The sequence below is a fragment of the Salmo salar genome, chromosome ssa12, assembly GCF_905237065.1.
Source record: "Salmo salar chromosome ssa12, Ssal_v3.1, whole genome shotgun sequence".
Taxonomy (NCBI): domain Eukaryota; kingdom Metazoa; phylum Chordata; class Actinopteri; order Salmoniformes; family Salmonidae; genus Salmo; species Salmo salar.
The window spans coordinates 46,788,105-46,805,715 of record NC_059453.1 but is presented as its reverse complement, the minus strand read 5'-3'; the positions used below and the strand labels follow the sequence as shown (position 1 = coordinate 46,805,715).

Sequence of the window (17,611 nt, the reverse complement as noted above, 5' to 3'; positions counted from 1 at the left end):
TTTTTAGAAACAGTTGCACATTTATGATAATATACTTTTAAAATATCACATTTACATAAGTAATCAGTCCTTTTACTCTTTGTTGAAGCACCTATGGCAGCGATTACTGCCTCGGTTCTTCTTGGGTATGACACTACAAGCTTGGCACACCTGTATTTGCAGAGTTTCTCTCATTCTTCTCGCCAGATCCTCTCAAGCGCTGTCAGGTTGGATGGGGAGCATCGCTGTACTGTGATTTTCAGGTCTCCAGAGACTTTTGATCAGGTTCAAGTATTTTATTAGGATCCCCATTAGCTGTTGCAAAAGCAGCAGCTACTCTTCCTGGGGTCCACACAAAACATGAAACAATACAGAATATCTATAGACAAGAACAGCTCAAGGACAGAACTACATACATTTAAAGTCGGCTCTGGCTGGGCCACTCAAGGACATTCAGAGACTTGTCCTGAAGCCACTCCAGCGTTGTCTTGGCAGTGTGCATTAGTGTTGTCCTGTTGGAAGGTGAACCTTCGCCTCAGTCTGAGGTCTTGAGCGCTCTGGAGCAGGTTTTCATCAAGCATCTCTCTGTACTCTGCTCCGTTCATCTTTCCCTCAATCTTGACTAGTCTCCCAGTCCCTGCTGGTGAAAAACATCCCCGCAGCATGATGATGCTGCCACCACCATGCTTCACCGTAGGGATGGTGCTAGGTTTCCTCCAGATGTGACGCTTGGCATTCAGGCCAAAGATTTCAATCTTGGTTTTATCAGACCAGAGAATATTGTTTGTCTTGGTCTGAGTCCTTTAAATGCCTTTTGTCAAACTCCAAGTGGGCTGTCATGTGCCTTTTACGGAGAAGTGGCTTCCGTCTGGTCACTCTACCATAAAGGCCTGATTGGTGGGGTGCTGCAGAGATGGTTGTCCTTCAGATAGGTTCTCCCATCTCCACAGAGAGACTCTGGAGCGCTGTCAGAGTGACCATCAGGTTCTTAGTCACCTCTCTGACCAAGGCCCTTCTCCCCCGCTTTCTCAGTTTGGCCGGGTGGCCAGATCTAGGAAGAGTCTTGGCGGTTCCAAATGTCTTCCATTTAAGAATGATAGAGGCCACTGTGTTCTTGGGAACCTTCAAAGCTGCAGAAGGTTTTGGTATACTTGCCCAGATCTGTGCCTCGACACAAAATCCTGTCTCAGAGCTCAAAGGAAATTCCTTCGACCTCATGGCTTGGTTTTTGATCTGACATGCACTGTCAACTGTGGGACCTTATATAGACAGGTGTGTGCCTTTCCAAATCATGTCCAATCAATTGAATTTACCACACGTGGACTCCAATCAAGTTGTACAAACATCTCAAGGATGATCAATGGAAACAGGATGCACCTAAGCTCAATTTCAAGTCTCATAAGCAAAGGGTCTGAATACTTATGTACAGTTGAAGTTGGAAGTTTACATACACTTACTTTGGAGTCATTAAAACTTGTTTTTCAACCACTCCACATTTCTTGTTAACAAACTAGATTTTTGGCAAGTCGGTTAGGACATCTACTTTGTACATGACACAAGTCATTTTTCCAACAATTTGTTTACAGACAGATTATTTCACTTATAATTCACTGTATCACAATTCCAGTGGGTCAGAAGTTTACATACACTAAGTTGACTGTGCCTTTTAAATAGCTTGGAAAATTCCAGAAAATGTAATGGTTTTAGAAGCTTCTGATAAGCTAATTGACATCATTTGAGTTTATTGGAGGTGTACCTGTGGATGTATTTCAAGGCCTACCTTCAAACTCAGTGTCTCTTTGCTTGACATCATGGTAAAATCAAAAGAAATCAGCCAAGACCTCAGAAAAGAATTGTAGACCTCCACAAGTCTGGTTCATCCTTGGGAGCAATTTCTAAATGCCTGAAGGTACCACATTCATCTGTACAAACAATAGTATGCAAGTATAAACACCATGGGACCATGCAGCCGTCATACCGCTCAGGAAGAAGACGCGTTCTGTCTCCTAGAGATGAACGTACTTTAGTGCGAAAAGTGAAAATCAATCCCAGAACAACAGCAAAGGACCTTGTGAAGATGCTGGAGGAGACAGGTACAAAGGATCTATATAAACAGTTAAACAAGTCCTATATCGACATAACCTGAAAGGCCGCTCAGCAAGGAAGAAGCCACTGCTCCAAAAGCGCCATAAAAAAGCCAGACTAGAGTTTGCAACTGCACATGGGGACAAAGGTAGTACTTTTTGGAGAAATATCCTCTGGTCTGATGAAACAAAAATAGAACTGTTTGGCCATAATGACCATCGTTATGTTTAGAGGAAAAAGGGGGAAGCTTGCAAGCCGAAGAACACCATCCCAACCGTGAAGCACGGGGGTGGCAGCATCATGCTGTGGGGGTGCTTTGCTGCAGGAGGGACTGGTGCACTTCACAAAATAGGTGGCATCATGAGGAAAGAAAATTATGTGGATATATTGAAGCAACATCTCTAGACATCAGTCAGGAAGTTGAAGCTTGGTCGCAAACGGGTCTTCCAAATGGACAATGACCCCAAGTATACTAGCAAGCAAAATTGTGGCAAAATGGCTTAAGGACAACAAAGTGAAGGTATTGGAGTGGCCATCACAAAGCCCTGACCTCAATCCTATAGAAAATGTGTATGCAGAACTGAAAAAGCGTGTGCGAGCAAGGAGGCCTACAAACCTGACTCAGTTACACCAGCTCTGTCAGGAGAAATGGGCCAAAATTCACCCAACGTATTGTGGGAAGCTTGTGGAAGGCTACCCGAAACGTTTGACCCAAGTTAAACAATTTAAAGGCAATGCTACCAAATACTAATTGAGTGTATGTAAACTTCTGACCCACTGGAAATGTGATGAAAGAAATAAAAGCTGAAATAAGTCATTCTCTCTAATGTTATTCTGACATTTCACTTTTTTTAAATAAAATTGTGAAAAACTGTGTTTAAATGTATTTGGCTATGGTGTATGTAAACTTCCAACTTCAACTGTAAATATGTTTTTGATTAAATATGCAACAATTTCTAAATACCTGTTTTCACTTTGTCATTGTGGGGTATTGTGTTTATAATGAGGAACATGTTTTATTCAATACATTGTAGAATCTGGCTGCAACGTAACAAAATGTGGAAAAAGTCAAGGGGTCTGAATTCTTTCCGAATGCGCTGTATATACGTTTTGCTATGTTTTGAAATGAATTCTGACAGTGGTGATACATTTTTATTGTAATGCTAGGTTTAATTAGACTACTGTTTTAGAGCTTCATTATCTGGCAGAGTGCCATTTGATGAATTCTAGTGAACTTCAAAGACTAACGACTTTGAACGACTAATTAGATTAAATCGCCAATTGCGCCGTAAAGGCCCAGTTAAGGAGCCCCATGCGGCTCCATAGCCGAGGTTATAGATTTATTTGATTTCAAACACAATACAACCACACGTGGATAATGCATTTAAAATCTTTGAGGATGACACAAAAGTTTGAAAACGTATTTCCATTATGGTTCTCTAAATGGTTAAACATTTTACAAACATAAACATAGTAGGCTAGGCATACTTGGGTTATACATATTACATAGAACAAAACGAAGGATAGGACAACATTGTCATTGGTTAGAGCAAGACTCCCTCAGTGGATCAGCTTTCTCAGACTCCTAAACTGATGATGGTGATGCCAGATGACGACCCCCGTATAGGTTGACTCTTGATGGAAATGGAAAACTGCTGTTATTTTTCTTGAAGACTATTGAAAGGTAGTAGAATGGCAGAGTGACTTGCAAAAAAACATTGTGCTTCATTTTCATTTGCGAAAACAAGTGACAGAATTGTTCACAAGCATTCGAAAAATAAGTTTGAAATATCAGTGCAATAAAACATTGTTCAGTCATGTCGTAAGCTCTGCTATGGTAGCTGGACGAATCAATATGCTAAACTTTTCAATACCGACATTAGCATCAGTCCGTTGTTTCAGTCAGGTTGCAAGAGTGTAAAAAAATATATATATACTTAGAATGTAACACTTGGATAGACTTACTCAACATTGGGTTGCTGAGCTAACAATGTGCACTCTTTGATACCCGGGGGAGACGATACTCCTGCTAAGGATGTTACAGCATTCTTCACTGTTGTGTACCCTACAAAAGAAGAAACAGATAAGTTCCTAGATCTAACTGCATTTCAGATCACGTTGAAAATAACATTTCTATTTTTACTGCATATTGATAGACTGAAGTTTGAGTTATACCTTTTCAAACAGAGCTCCCTGTCTATTTGCTCCAGTGATTTCCCTTTGGTCTCTGGTAACATGAAGTAAAAGAACACCACCGCTCCCACTCCAATCAGCCCATAAGAAAGGAATGTCCCAGACAAACCAATTACATCTGGTGACGAAACATAATCAACTTAATTGCCAGGTAGATACTTTTTAAATAAAGATACTGCACTGCATTCTAGGTTGAGCGCCATAGAAGGAATATAGTTCAATCTTTGAAGATTGAACTAGCATCCTAGTGTTTTAGCATGCTCCTATCTTCCTACATCTTCCATTGCTCGTAATACCAACACATACAGTACCTGTCAAAAGTTTGGACACACCTACTCATTCAAGTGTTTTTCTTTCTTTTTAGTATTTTCTACATTGTAGAATAATAGTGACGACATCAAAACGATGAAATAACACATGTGGAATCATGTAGTAACCAAAAAAGAGTTGAACAAATCAAAATATTTTTTACATTTTAGATTCTTCAAAGTAGCCACCCTTTGCCTTGATGACAGCTTTGCACACGCTTGGCATTCTCTCAACCAGCTTCACCTGGAATGACTTCCCACATATGCTGAGCACTTGTTGGCTGATTTTCCTTCACTCTGCGGTCCAACTCATCCCAAACCATCTCAATTGGGTTGAGGTCGAGTGATTGTGGAGGCCAGGTCATCTGATGCCGCACTCCATCACTCTCCTTCTTGGTGAAATAGACCTTACACAGCCTGGAGGTGTGTTGGGTCACTGTCCTCATATCAAATCAAATTGGTTAGCAGATGTTATTGTGAGTGTAGCGAAATGCTTCTAGATCCGACAGTGCAGCAGTATCTAACAGGTAATAGCTTACAATTCCACAACAAAACCTAATACACACAATCTAGTAAAGGAATGGGATGAGAATATATAAGTATAAAATATATGGATGAGAAGTGACAGAGCGGCTAAGATACAATAGATAGTAAAGAATAGATAGTGAAGGATATAGTATACAGCATATACATATGAGATGAGTAATGTGAAATATGTAAACACTCTTAAAGTGGCATTATTAAAGTGACTAGCGTGCCATTTATAAAAGTGGCCAATGATATGAAGTATGTAGGTAGGCAGCCACCTCTCTGTGCTAGCTGTTTAACAATCTGACTGCCTTGAGATAGAAGCTGTTTTACAATCTCTCTGTCCCAGGTTTGATGCACCTGTACTGACCTCGTCTTCTGGATGATAGTGGGGTGAACAGGTAGTGGTTCGGGTGGTTGTTGTCCTTGATGATCTTTTTTGCCTTCCTGTGACATTGGGTGTTGTAGGTGTCCTGGAGGGCAGGTAGTTTGTCCCCGGTAATGCATTGTGCAGACCGCACCACCCTCTGGAGAGCCCTGCGGTTGTGGGCGGTGCAGTTGCCGGTTTTAATTTTTTTATTTCACCTTTATTTAACCGGGTAGGCCAGTTGAGAACAAGTTCTCATTTACAACTGCGACCTGGCCAAGATAAAGACAAGCCGTACTGGGCGGTGATACAGCCCGACAGGATGCTCTCAATTGTGCACCTGTAAAAGTTAGTGAGGGTTTGCGCATTGCGGAAGTTAGAGTAGCAGTGGTCGAGTGTGTTACTCGCTCGTGTTCTGCAATAGATATGCTGATAGAATTTAGGTAACCTTGTTCTCAGATTAGCTTTGTTAAAATCCCCAGCTACAATAAATGCAGCCTCAGGATATATGGCCTCCAGTTTGCATAAAGTCCAGTGAAGTTCCTTGATGGCAGTCTTGGTATCCGCTTGCGACGATAACCGAGGAGAGTTCTCTTGGGAGATAATATGGTCGGCATTTGATTGTGAGGAATTCTAGGTCAGGTAAATAAAAGGACTTTAGTTATTTTATGTTGTTACAATTACACCATGCATCGTTAGTCATGAAACATACAACCCCGCCCTTCTTCTTACCAGAGAGATGTTTGTTCCTGTCAGCGCGATGCACTGAAAATCCCGTTGGCTGTACAGACTCCGACAGCATGTCCCCAGCTAATCATGTATCCATGTAACAGAGTATGTTACAATCCCGGATATCTCTTTGGAAAGCAACTCTTGCCCTAATTTTGTTGACTTTGTTAACTAGGGAATGGACATTAGCAAGTAATATAAAAAATAAGCGGTGGGTGGTGTGCGCGCATCCGAAGCCTCACTAGAAGAGCGCTCCGGCATCCTCTCCTCCGACTGCATTGTTTTGGGTCGGCTTCGGGAATCAGTTCAAATGCCCTGGGAGGTGCAGACTAAGGATCCGCTTTGGGACAGTCGTATTCCTGGTCATAGTGCTGGTTGTGCTGGTAAGTTGATGTCTCTCTGATATCTAATAGTTCTTCCCGGCTATATGTAATAACACTTGAGGTTTTCTGGGCTAACAATGTAAGAAATAATACATAAAAAACAAAATACTGCACAGTTTCCTAAGGCCATCTCTATCGGTGCCATAGTCTTTCCTGTTGGAAAACAAATGATAGTCCCACTAATTGCAAACCAGATGGGATGGCGTATCGCTGCAGAATGCTGTGGTAGCCATGCTGGTTAAGTGTGCCTTGAATTCTAAATAAATCACTGACAGTGTCACCAGCAAAGCACCCCCACTCCATCACACCACCTACATGCGTCACGGTGGGAACCACACATGCGGAGATCATCTGTTCACCTACTCTGTGTTTTACAAAGACGGCGGTTGGAACCAAAAATCTCTAATTTGGACTCATCAGACCAAAGGACAGATTTCCACTGGTCTAATGTCCATTGCTCGTGTTTCTTGGCCCAAGCAAGTCTCTTCTTCTTATTGGTGTTCTTTAGTAGTGGTTTCCTTGCAACAATTCGACCATGAAGCCCTGATTCACGAAGTCTCCTCTGAACAGTTGATGTTGAGATGTGTTTGTTACTTGAACTCTGTGAAGCATTTATTTGGGCTGCAATTTCTGAGGCTGGTAACTCTAATGAACTTATCCTCTGCAGCAAAAGTAACTCTGTGTCTTCCTTTCCTGTGGCAGTCCTCATGAGAGCCAGTTTCATCATAGCGCTTGATGGTTTTTGCGACTGCACTTGAAGAAACGTTCAAAGTTCTTGAAATTTTCCGAATGTACTTTCCTTCATGTCTTAAAGTAATGATGGACTGTCGTTTCTCTTTGCTTATTTGAGCTGTTCTTGCCATAATATGGACTTGGTCTATTACCAAATAAGGCTATCTTCTGTATACCACCCCTACCTTGTCACAACACAACTGATTGGCTCAAACGCATTAAGGAAAGATATTCCACAAATGAACTTTTAACAAGGCACACTTGTTAATTGAAATGCATTCCAGGTGATTACCTCATGAAGATGGTTGAGAGAATGCTAAGAGTGTGTAAAGCTGTCATCAAGGAAAAGGGTGGCTACTTTGAAGAATCTCAAATATAAAATATATTTTGATTTGTTTAACCCTTGAATGAGTACGTGTGTCCAAACTTTTGACTGGCACTATATACTGTACATTCGGAAAGTATTCAGACCCCTTGACTTTTTCCACATTTTGTTACGTTACAGCCATATTCTAAAATTGATTAAATATTTTTTCCCCTCATCAGTCTACACACAATACCCCATAATGACAAAGCGAAAACATGTTTTTAGAATTGTTGCACATTTATTAAAAATAACATTTTTAAATACCTTATTTACATAAGTATTCAGACCCTTTGCTATGAGACTCGAAATTGAGCTCAGGTGCAAACCTGTTTTCGCTTTGTCATTATGGGGTATTGTTTGTAGACTGATGAGGGGAAAAAATCTTTAATCAATTTTAGAATATGGCTGTAACGTAACAAAATGTGGAAAAAGGTCAAGGGGTCTGAATACTTTCCGAATGCACTGTAGCAAACCAGACTTGATTGAATGTGAATTCATAGAGGTAGACACTTACTGATGACATTCAAGAAGGAGAATGTGACAATTAAGTTGGCAGCCCAGTTGAAGCAGTTGGTGAAGGCAAACGCTCGCCCTCTGACCGTAGCAGGAAATATTTCACTCAAAATGAGCCAGGTCACTATGCAACGGAAAATTCACAAACATTAACCTCTAGTCATTCACAAGACAACTCCATATGATTGTCAAAAGCAAGTTCTAGCTAAGCTTAACAATAATCTTGTGGCCCCACATTTAGATAATTTGCCAGAAAATACGATAATTATGAATAATCCTAGGAGAAAGTACTTACTTGGTCCAAATCCAACTGAGTATGCACTGACGACTGCCATCATACAGAGTAAAATGATCCAGTTCACCACTCCATTGTGGACTGCTGGAGAAGCCACTGGCATCAAAGTACCTAAGGATCTCTCAGCATCGTAAGCGATATGCCTTACTTCGGTCATATCGTGACGTCCAAGGCGTTGACTGACAGAAATGTCAAAGCTTGATTGATTTCCCACCGTTAGCTGTGAAAGGGGTGTGCTGTTATTGACATAATCCCCAGCATTACAGGGCGTCTTGGTGTTGACCACTGAACGCCCGCTCAAAAGTCCTATGGTGATCAAACACACGGACATTACTGTACATCCACCAATGAGCAGAGGCCTCCTGCCAACCCTATCGGCAAACACCATGGAGACCAAGGTGGCGATCACCTTGACTACCCCCAAGCCCAAGGACGCCAGCACTGCCGAGGCATTGCTCTTGAAGCCCACTGAATGAAAGATGGTTGAGGAGTAGAAGAGCACATTGGGCTGACCTGTGAACTGTTGAAAGATCACCAAGCCTAGCGCAATGGTAGTCCTGGTCCTCATGTTGTCCTTCTGTTGAAAGAGGTGCAGAAAGCTGTACTGTGGATTATCGAGTATGTTGGAAACATGTGCCGAATTCTCCACTTTGTGATTCTCAATGGAGTGAATAAGACCTCTTTGGCTTTGAGCACCTGCCCTTTGGCCAGCTGCAGGTGTTCCGGCATTGGACGGGAGAAACCAAATGGAGACAAACTGAGCCAAAGTAGGCACGATGGCTAACCCAAACATATACTTCCATCCCTGCCTGGCATCGGACAGGATATAGTTTATGGCGTAAGCTCCCAGGATGCCCACGGTGATACCAACTTCGTACAGAGTCACCAAAAAACCTCTGTGCTTGGGTGTGACCATCTCCGATACAAAGATACAGCAGGACATGGAGGAGATGCACATGGCGAAGCCCACCGTGATTCTGCCCACCACCAGTGCCAAGTAAGAGTTGCTGACCAGAATCAAACTCCCGGCCAGGATGAGGACGTTGCTGTGGACGATGGAGTTCCTCCGGCCGTAGCGGTCAATCAGCCACCCACCGACCAGGGAGGCCAGCAAGGCCCCGATCAGAAGGGCACTGACCACAGCCTCCTGCTGGACACACGTGAGTCGGAACTCGGCCTGGAGCTGGAGGAGAGCCCCGGAGATAATCCCCAGCTCGTAGCCAAAGACCAGGCCACCAAGCGTGGACACCACACTGGAGAGGGCCAGGGTGGAGCAACCTAGGGAAGAAGAAAAAGGTTTGGAGTATATAAGTATACAATTCATTATGTGAGTATAGGATTCATTTTGTTAACATTTGAATGATTCTTGGATGATGTGATACAATTGATAATGGTTTCCACAGAAGGTAAAAAATATTAAGGTGCAACACTATGTAATCATTTGTGTCTATTTTCATATTACTGTATGTGTGCCTATATAGAGGACATTTAGTAAAGCAGCTAAGAAATTTGCTTATCATACATATTCTGTCCCATAGAAGAAACATGAACTATTCAAAGGTATGCTCATGTTTGGAGAAAGGACATTAACAATTGATTATGTTCCTCATGTCCAGGTATACATGTTTTATATGCAATATCTATTTCTGATTAATCTAGCAAAACTCCAGGATAATAATTGTAAACTCTACAAAGTGGTGTCGTCACTGATGATAACGTTTTTTTTTTTTTTTTACAGTTCTGCATATGCATAAGTATTGCAATGGATAAGTATTGCATACATGTACTGTTAGGCCTACTGTACATCTACATTATTTTAGTTGTTAGTGGTTGTATATTCAGGCAAAAAATGTTGTATGTATTTTCTATGCCACATGGTTTTACTTCATGAAGGGGTTTTATATATATACATCATTGGGTTTTATGCACATCCAATGAAATAACAGGAGCTGGACAGTAGAACATAGTGGCAATGTGCAAATATTTCACCTGGATTTTACAATTAGTGGTCCCATAAATTATTCTGTGTCATTTCATAACAGCTTGCCTTGATGTTGTAAGATAATTAGGTTGAAATAATCAAAATAACTTACCCATAATATTGAGTTGCTATTCCTTCAACTAAAAACACATTTCAGTTAAAGCCAGGCTCAGTCCATGTTGACATTTCTCGACTCTAAAACAGAAGCAAAAATAATCCATGAAACATAAAAAATGATGTTTATAAATAGAGAAATAAAACGTTTATGACCTCGCGCGCCCAAAAGGAGACGTCCTACGACGCATGAACAAGACAGCGAGCGCAAGAGGCGGCACAGCTCTGTAGTCATGACAACTCCCTGTTTATACCACTGATTTCATTAGACAAGACCACTTGAGATTACCTCAACAACATGCACTCTGGCCGTTAATCAGATATTGCTCGTTTTCTCTGTTTGGAAAAAGCACCTTATGCACTGGTAGCAAATGTAATATCCCTTGCAAATAGGCTGCAGAGAGGAGACGACAATGCATTGATGAATTTAACATGTCCTTTCAAAATACTGCAGCAGCGTTGTTTCAATTAGAATAACGGTAATACATTAAGTACAAGTCCTTTTTATCTATTATATCCCATCTATTCTATTTAATGTACAGTATAATAATATTATATTCCATTCCATTATATTCTGTCACCATCCAAAGACCAGTTTTATTGCATGCTCAAAACAAACAGGCCTATATTGTTCATACTAATGGCTATATGGAAAATAAGAAATACATTGAAGGTACAAAAGACATATGATATTCACCACTATTTTACCTGTTGCCATTGTTGATGCGCTTATCAGTAAAACACCAGTATGTTTTATCTTTATCATATCAGAAATGTAAAATAAATTATTGCTTGATTGTACATTTTTGGACGGTAGGCACCCTTGCTATCATGGAATACCGTTATTGAACGTTTGCATATTAATAGGCTAAAGCACAGATACAGACTAGACAGTAGACTACATACACTACCCTTACCAACATTGGTTGAAAGTTAAAATCAAAGAAGAAACGACGAATTAAAACAAAGTTTAAGATTTCCCATCATGCGGATAGACTCTCAAAGGCAAGTATCCCGTTAAACTTCAGAGGACGCGCTCGAGTGCACTCATTTACGTAAGGCAATGACTAAGATGCTTTGTTTTTTGTATCCTTTTTGTAGTAAATTTGCTTACCATGTTGTTACAATGTTTCTGGTGAAGATGCATTTGGTTAACTTCGGAGCAACACAATGTATGACTTTACATCAGGAAGTTGAAGCTACGTGGCAGAGAAAAGCGTCTCAAATTGCAAGTCTCAAATTGCAAGAGAGTCCATTTCAAACTTTTGACACCAGGGGCCGACATCTCGACAACATTTAAAATATTCCAAGGAAATCCAACTCCTAATGAAACTTTTCCCATGCTTCACGTAGTGAAACTATCGAAAATTGTAGGCCCATACCATAGGCATAGCATTAATTTCGACTCATAAATAGATTAAGCCAATATGAATGACAACACGTATGGAAAAACGTAATGTGTGATAGTTATTTTACAAAGAATGTTATAAACCTCGCAGTAGGCTATCATTTGCCGTCGTGAATTATTCCTACAGATGTGATAGTGATAGCATCTGTGACCTGGCTGAATCTCCAGTCTTTAAATTTCGACAGTTGAAATATCCCTGTCAGTTTTACACCGAAACTAAGGGTGGCAGAACTTTTAAATACATGCAATTGTGCCACCTGTCTGCAAGCAGAAAAAAAAGTGATTTGTAAACATGGCTGTTGAGGCGAACAGCGTGGCCCTCCTGCAGTTTCTCAAGAAAATAGAACTGATGAAACAGGGTGCAAGAGCTCGTGTATATCGGGGACGTTTTTTGGCAAGCTGACCATTGTAAAATAAAGGTTTCCTAAATTGTATACCCGGTGCTGGATGAAAAACTCACACATCGCAGAACCATGCAAGAGATGCTCTCAATACTTCGCTGTTGAAAAGCTGTTGAGTGACTGCTGGGGATCTACATGGTTTCAAATCATGAAATAAATGGAAGTTGCAGAGCTGCACCGCACTGCAGAGGTGTTGCCGTGGTGTCTTTGTGAGCTGGACAACTGTGAAATACTTCCAAATTACAGGATGTTGATGATTGCAAGGTCTATATGATAAGTATTCTATCTTATTTATATGAGGTCATACATATCAAATAATATATTTAAGCAAAATGGCCCGAGGGATTGTGGTATATGGCCAAAATACCACGGCTAAGGACTGTACCTGGATACAGCCCTTAACCGTGGTATTTTGGCCATATACACCAAAGTCCGAGGTGCCTTATTGCATTATAAACTGGTTACCAACGTAAAAATAATAAATGTTTTGTCATACCCGTGGTATACAGTGTCTAATATTAGTGTCTAATATTCCTCTCTCTCTCTCTCTCTCTCTCTCTCTCTCTCTCTCGGTTCCTCTCTCTCTCACCCTCTTTCTCTCTCTCCAGGCATATCTGCACCAGTCGTCTACTTTGTAGACTACACCTCCCACTGCATCTTTCTTGAAGACATTGTGGGCTACATAACCTTCAGAGACCACATCGCCTCCATGCAGCGCTCCTCCACCCAGAAAATCCTAGAGGACCGTCTGGAACAGCTCGCTAAGAAGATGGGTCGGATTCTGGCCAAAATGCATGACGAGGACGTCGTCCATGGAGACTTGACCACGTCCAACGTGCTGCTGAAGGCTGGAGCTCAGAGTGGAGAGACAGAGCTGGTCTTTATTGACTTTGGCCTGAGCTACATATCGGCCTTGCCCGAGGACAAGGGAGTGGACGTGTACGTGCTGGAGAAAGGTTTCCTGAGCACCCACCCCAACACAGAGGTTCTGTTCGAGAAGCTGCTGAAGGCCTACGCAGCCTCGTCCAAGAAGCCCCTCGCCGTTGTCAATAAGCTTGACAAAGTTCGGGTGAGTGGGAGAAAGAGGTCGATGGTCTGTTAAAGGGAACCTATGAGATCGTTTGTACAAATGCATTTACAAGGACATGGCCCGTTTGGCACTGATTTGTTAAGTGTTCTATTTGATATTTAGATGGTAGCATATAGGCATAGACAGTGGAGAAGCTGTCGGTCCGACAATGTTATGTTACTACAAATATTTGTTATTGAAATAAAAGACCCTTGGCTTTATTTGTGCTTTTTCCTGACGTAACAATTTACACTATTCAGCAGACGCTTTCATCCAAAGTGACTCACAGTCATGCATTCTAAGGATGGGTGGTCCCCGGAATCAAACCCACTATTCTGGTGTTGCAAGCACTATGCTCTACCAACTGAGCTACAGAGGACCACTTCTTTCACTGGTTAATTCAATGTGATGAGAATCTAGAATGAGGTTCTTCATTCTGGTCCGACAATGATTTCTCAATCCCATTTCTATTGTGCCTTTCTGATGGCCCACAATCATATTCCTTGTTATGTAAGGAAGGCCTTACTTGGGATCTTTTATGAGCTTTCCTGTTTCAATTGGAGCTGGGAAATCACATGACTGAGATAGGCGTGTAAATGTTTACTTTCAGAATTGCTCTCCAGTCCTGTCACGGTAAACATCCCAACCAAACGTGAATCCCAATGAATAGCTGCTGGGATATTAACAATGTCATCACAATTATACTCATCCTTTGGGAGTGTAAAGGTATGTGGAAAAACGCTCAGTATTTTGATTGTCATTGCAATTTCACTAGGGTTTTCTTAGAAGTAACGCCATTGGGACAAAGGTCAAAGTCAACCCCACAAGCAAACAACGGTACTTGTCTTGGCTATGAAACAAGTTCAGTTTTCAGTTTTTTTTATTGTGGTATTACTAAATGTATGCGAAGACATCCTACAGTAGCTGTTGATGCTATGCATATGTTTTTATGGTGATATCTTAAAATACCTGCGAGCATAGTCCGCAGGACCCTCTCACAATACGTGTGTACCGGAATGGCTGTGTTCAATCCAGGCGGCACCTACAGTGTGAGCAGTCGATTCAATGTCCAGGCTACAGCCGCAGGGAGCGGAGAATCCATTGACAGTGCATTCGGAAGTATTCAGACCCACTGACTTTTTCCACATTTCATTACATTACAGCCTTATTCTAAGCAGGTTTTTAGAAATCTTAACAAATGTATTAAAATAAAAAATAAATAAAATATTTACATAAGTCGTTGTCCTGTTGGAAGGTGAACCTTCGCCCCAGTCTGAGATCCTGAGCGCTCTGGAGCAGGTTTTCAGCAAGGATCTCTCTGTACTTTGCTCCATTCATCTTTCCCTCGATCCTGACTAGTCTCCCAGTCCCTGCAGCTGAAAAACATCCCCACAGCATGACGATGCTGCCACCAACATGCTTCACCGTAGGGATGGTGCCAGGTTTCCTCCAGATGTGACGCTTGGTATTCAGGCCAAAGAGTTCAATCTTGGTTTCATCAGACCAGAGAATCTTGTTTCTCATGGTCTGAGCGTCCTTTATGTTCTTTTTGGCAAACTCCAAGTGGGCTGCAATGTATGTGCCTTTTAACTGTGGGACCTTATATAGACAGGTGTGTGCATTTCCACATCATATCCAATCAATTGAATTTACCACAGGTGGACTCCAATCAAGTTGTAAAAACATCTCAGCGATGATCAATGGAAACAGGATGCACCTGAGCTCAATTTTGAGTCTCATAGCAAAGGGTCTGAATACTTATGTAAATAAGTTATTTTTGTTCTTTATTTGCAAAAATGTCTAAAAACCTGTTTTCGCTTTGTCATTATGGGGTATTGTGTGTAGATTGAGGAAGAAAAAATTAATATTTAATACATTTTAGAATAAGGCTGTAACATAACAAAATGTGGAAAAAGTCAAAGGGTCTGAATACTTAGACTTAGAATTAACACACTCTTTTCCCTTTTCACTTTCCCTCGTTCTTAAAAATGTCCAGAGTTCCTCAGATCCCAAAGGTGGAGAGGTTGCTGGTGCTATGCTGTCGGGTTCAGAAGTTCTACCCGGACAAAGTCCATCTCGAGTGGTCGAGAAACGATTGTGAGCAGGTGTATAGCATGTGGAGTAAAATCGAGATGACTATGACTCAGGAGGACAAGAGGGCGGTCTACACGTGCCGCGTGTATCACTCCAGTTTCTCTGGGCCAGTATACAAAGATGTTCTCGATCATATCAACACACAAGGTAACTAACTAATCAGAGACATGGTGGCCATTTTAGCTCTGGGTCACGAACTCGTTCGGCCCTGGGCCCACATTCTGGCACACAGGCCGCCCGTTTGAGACCCCTGTTTTAGTTACCTGTTTACAGTTATCTCACAAATGTATTCTGCCAATCAGAGCTTCGCTATATTGTGGTAATTGTCATAAAGATTGAGTGTAGATGAATTACAAGTTAGTGGGGAAGTCTTCATCCTGGAAATTGAATTCTACATGTTTGGTTTTCATAATGTTGGTCAAGAGAATGCATCAACAGAGACAGAATTTAATTGATGGAGCTGATATTCAAGATATATATTCAAGTGTCTTGTAACTTTTTAGAGCAAACGTAATGTGCCTCATCATGTTATGTTCACTAGGGCTTATCATAGCAAAACAAAAAGTCCAGCTACTCCCTCCCTGTTTCTGTAAATTCTCTTCCATTTTGTGCCTAATGAATAGGACCCATGTGTCTTCTTCAACAGGCACCCCTATGAATGTGATATTCATCAAGTGTGAGCCACTACGCTCAACCTCTATGTCCTGAACACGTGTCGGTCAGCTGGTCTAAGGACGGACAGAGGGTCCCTGCTGGCCAGGTCTTCAACTCACCGCCAAGCCTGAACGTCAACAGCCTGTACTCTATGTGGAGCTTCCTCAAACCGAGTCCCACCACGGAGGACTACGTCTCAGAGTTCAGGTGCCGTGGAGAGAGTGTTCACACTGTCAGATATCATAGGCACATAATAATAATCATTTTGTGGGTGCTTATATTTGTCCTATTTCACGCATGTACAAGTGTGTATTATACCAATGTGTGAATAGGAAATGTTTTTTGTTTTTTTGTCCCCCTGAGACACCCTCGGAGAGTGCGGTCACAGCCCATAGGCCTAGTGTATACTCAAGTTGTACAACTGACACACTCAGGTTGTACAAAGCATTTGACACAATGGTTGTGATACAATAGTTGTGTGATGTCTGCAAAAACACCAGATGTATCACAACCATTGTGAAAATGGGTAGTACATCAGTTGTACAACCAGAGTGCTAAGGCATAGTCAAAGGATGTATAGAAGGATATTACCGCTAAAGTTTGTAGCATTATGTAGAGTTATTTTGATACGTTCAGTAGTTTGATGTCTTTATACTTGTTTTTGTTTATTTCATTCGGTCTATTCATCCTCAAAAGATGGGAAATGTTGACGTGAGTCTAAGTGCTGATAGATGATCTGAATGGCTAAACTGATCCTAGATCAGCACTTAATGAATACGGGCCCTGATCACTGAATAGATGTCCTGCTTTGTTGATAGAGAATTTCAGTCAGCGTTAGTTACTCGTAATTCTCTTGTTGCTAGACAGTCTATCATGGCATAAGGCGAGACCCAGATGCAGACACAGGAGGCAGATGGTTGGAATCTTACAATGTTTATTAATCCAAAAGGAGTAGGCAAGAGAATGGTCGTGGACAGGCAAAAGGTCAAAACCAGATCAGAGTCCAGGAGGTACAGAGTGGCAGACAGGCTCGTGGTCAAGGCAGGCAGAATGGTCAGGCAGGCGGGTACAGAGTCCAGAAACAGGCAAGGGTCAAAACCGGGAGAACGGAAAAACGCTGGTTGACTTGGAAAAACATACAAGACGAACTGGCACAGAGAGACAGGAAACACAGGGATAAATACACTGGGGAAAATCAGAGACACCTGGAGGGGGTGGAGACAATCACAAGGACAGGTGAAACAGATCAGGACGTGACACAGTCATAGTATGTAGTATATAGTATATGTAGTATATCTTTTTTATTTAACCTTGATTTAACTAAGCAAGTCAGTTAAGAACAAATTCTTATTTGCAATGACAGACTACTGGGGAACAGTGGGTTAACAACCTTGTTCAGGGGCAGAACAAC

The 17,611-nt window shown here is 41.6% G+C and overlaps 1 protein-coding gene, 1 long non-coding RNA gene and 1 pseudogene across 2 annotated transcripts; 2 read left to right on the top strand and 1 right to left on the bottom strand.

The window, feature by feature from the left end:
- Nucleotides 1–3,391: 3,391 nt before the first annotated feature.
- On the bottom strand, nucleotides 3,392–11,832 carry slc2a10 (solute carrier family 2 member 10). Its single transcript, XM_014132178.2, has 7 exons — nucleotides 11,689–11,832; nucleotides 10,573–10,655; nucleotides 8,480–9,757; nucleotides 8,186–8,308; nucleotides 4,240–4,375; nucleotides 4,030–4,129; nucleotides 3,392–3,696 (listed from the first exon to the last, which is right to left on the bottom strand). Exons 2-6 carry the CDS (start codon nucleotides 10,574–10,576, stop codon nucleotides 4,030–4,032), a joined length of 1,641 nt encoding a protein of 546 aa, XP_013987653.2. The 5' UTR covers nucleotides 10,577–10,655; nucleotides 11,689–11,832; the 3' UTR covers nucleotides 3,392–3,696.
- A 442-nt stretch (nucleotides 11,833–12,274) lies between these two features.
- Nucleotides 12,275–13,654, top strand: LOC123725632 (EKC/KEOPS complex subunit TP53RK-like; annotated as a pseudogene).
- Nucleotides 13,655–14,026: 372 nt separating this feature from the next.
- On the top strand, nucleotides 14,027–17,240 carry LOC106565265 (uncharacterized). Its single transcript, XR_006758172.1, has 3 exons — nucleotides 14,027–14,178; nucleotides 15,449–15,693; nucleotides 16,193–17,240. It is a non-coding gene; the product is annotated as an uncharacterized lncRNA (long non-coding RNA).
- Nucleotides 17,241–17,611: the final 371 nt, after the last annotated feature.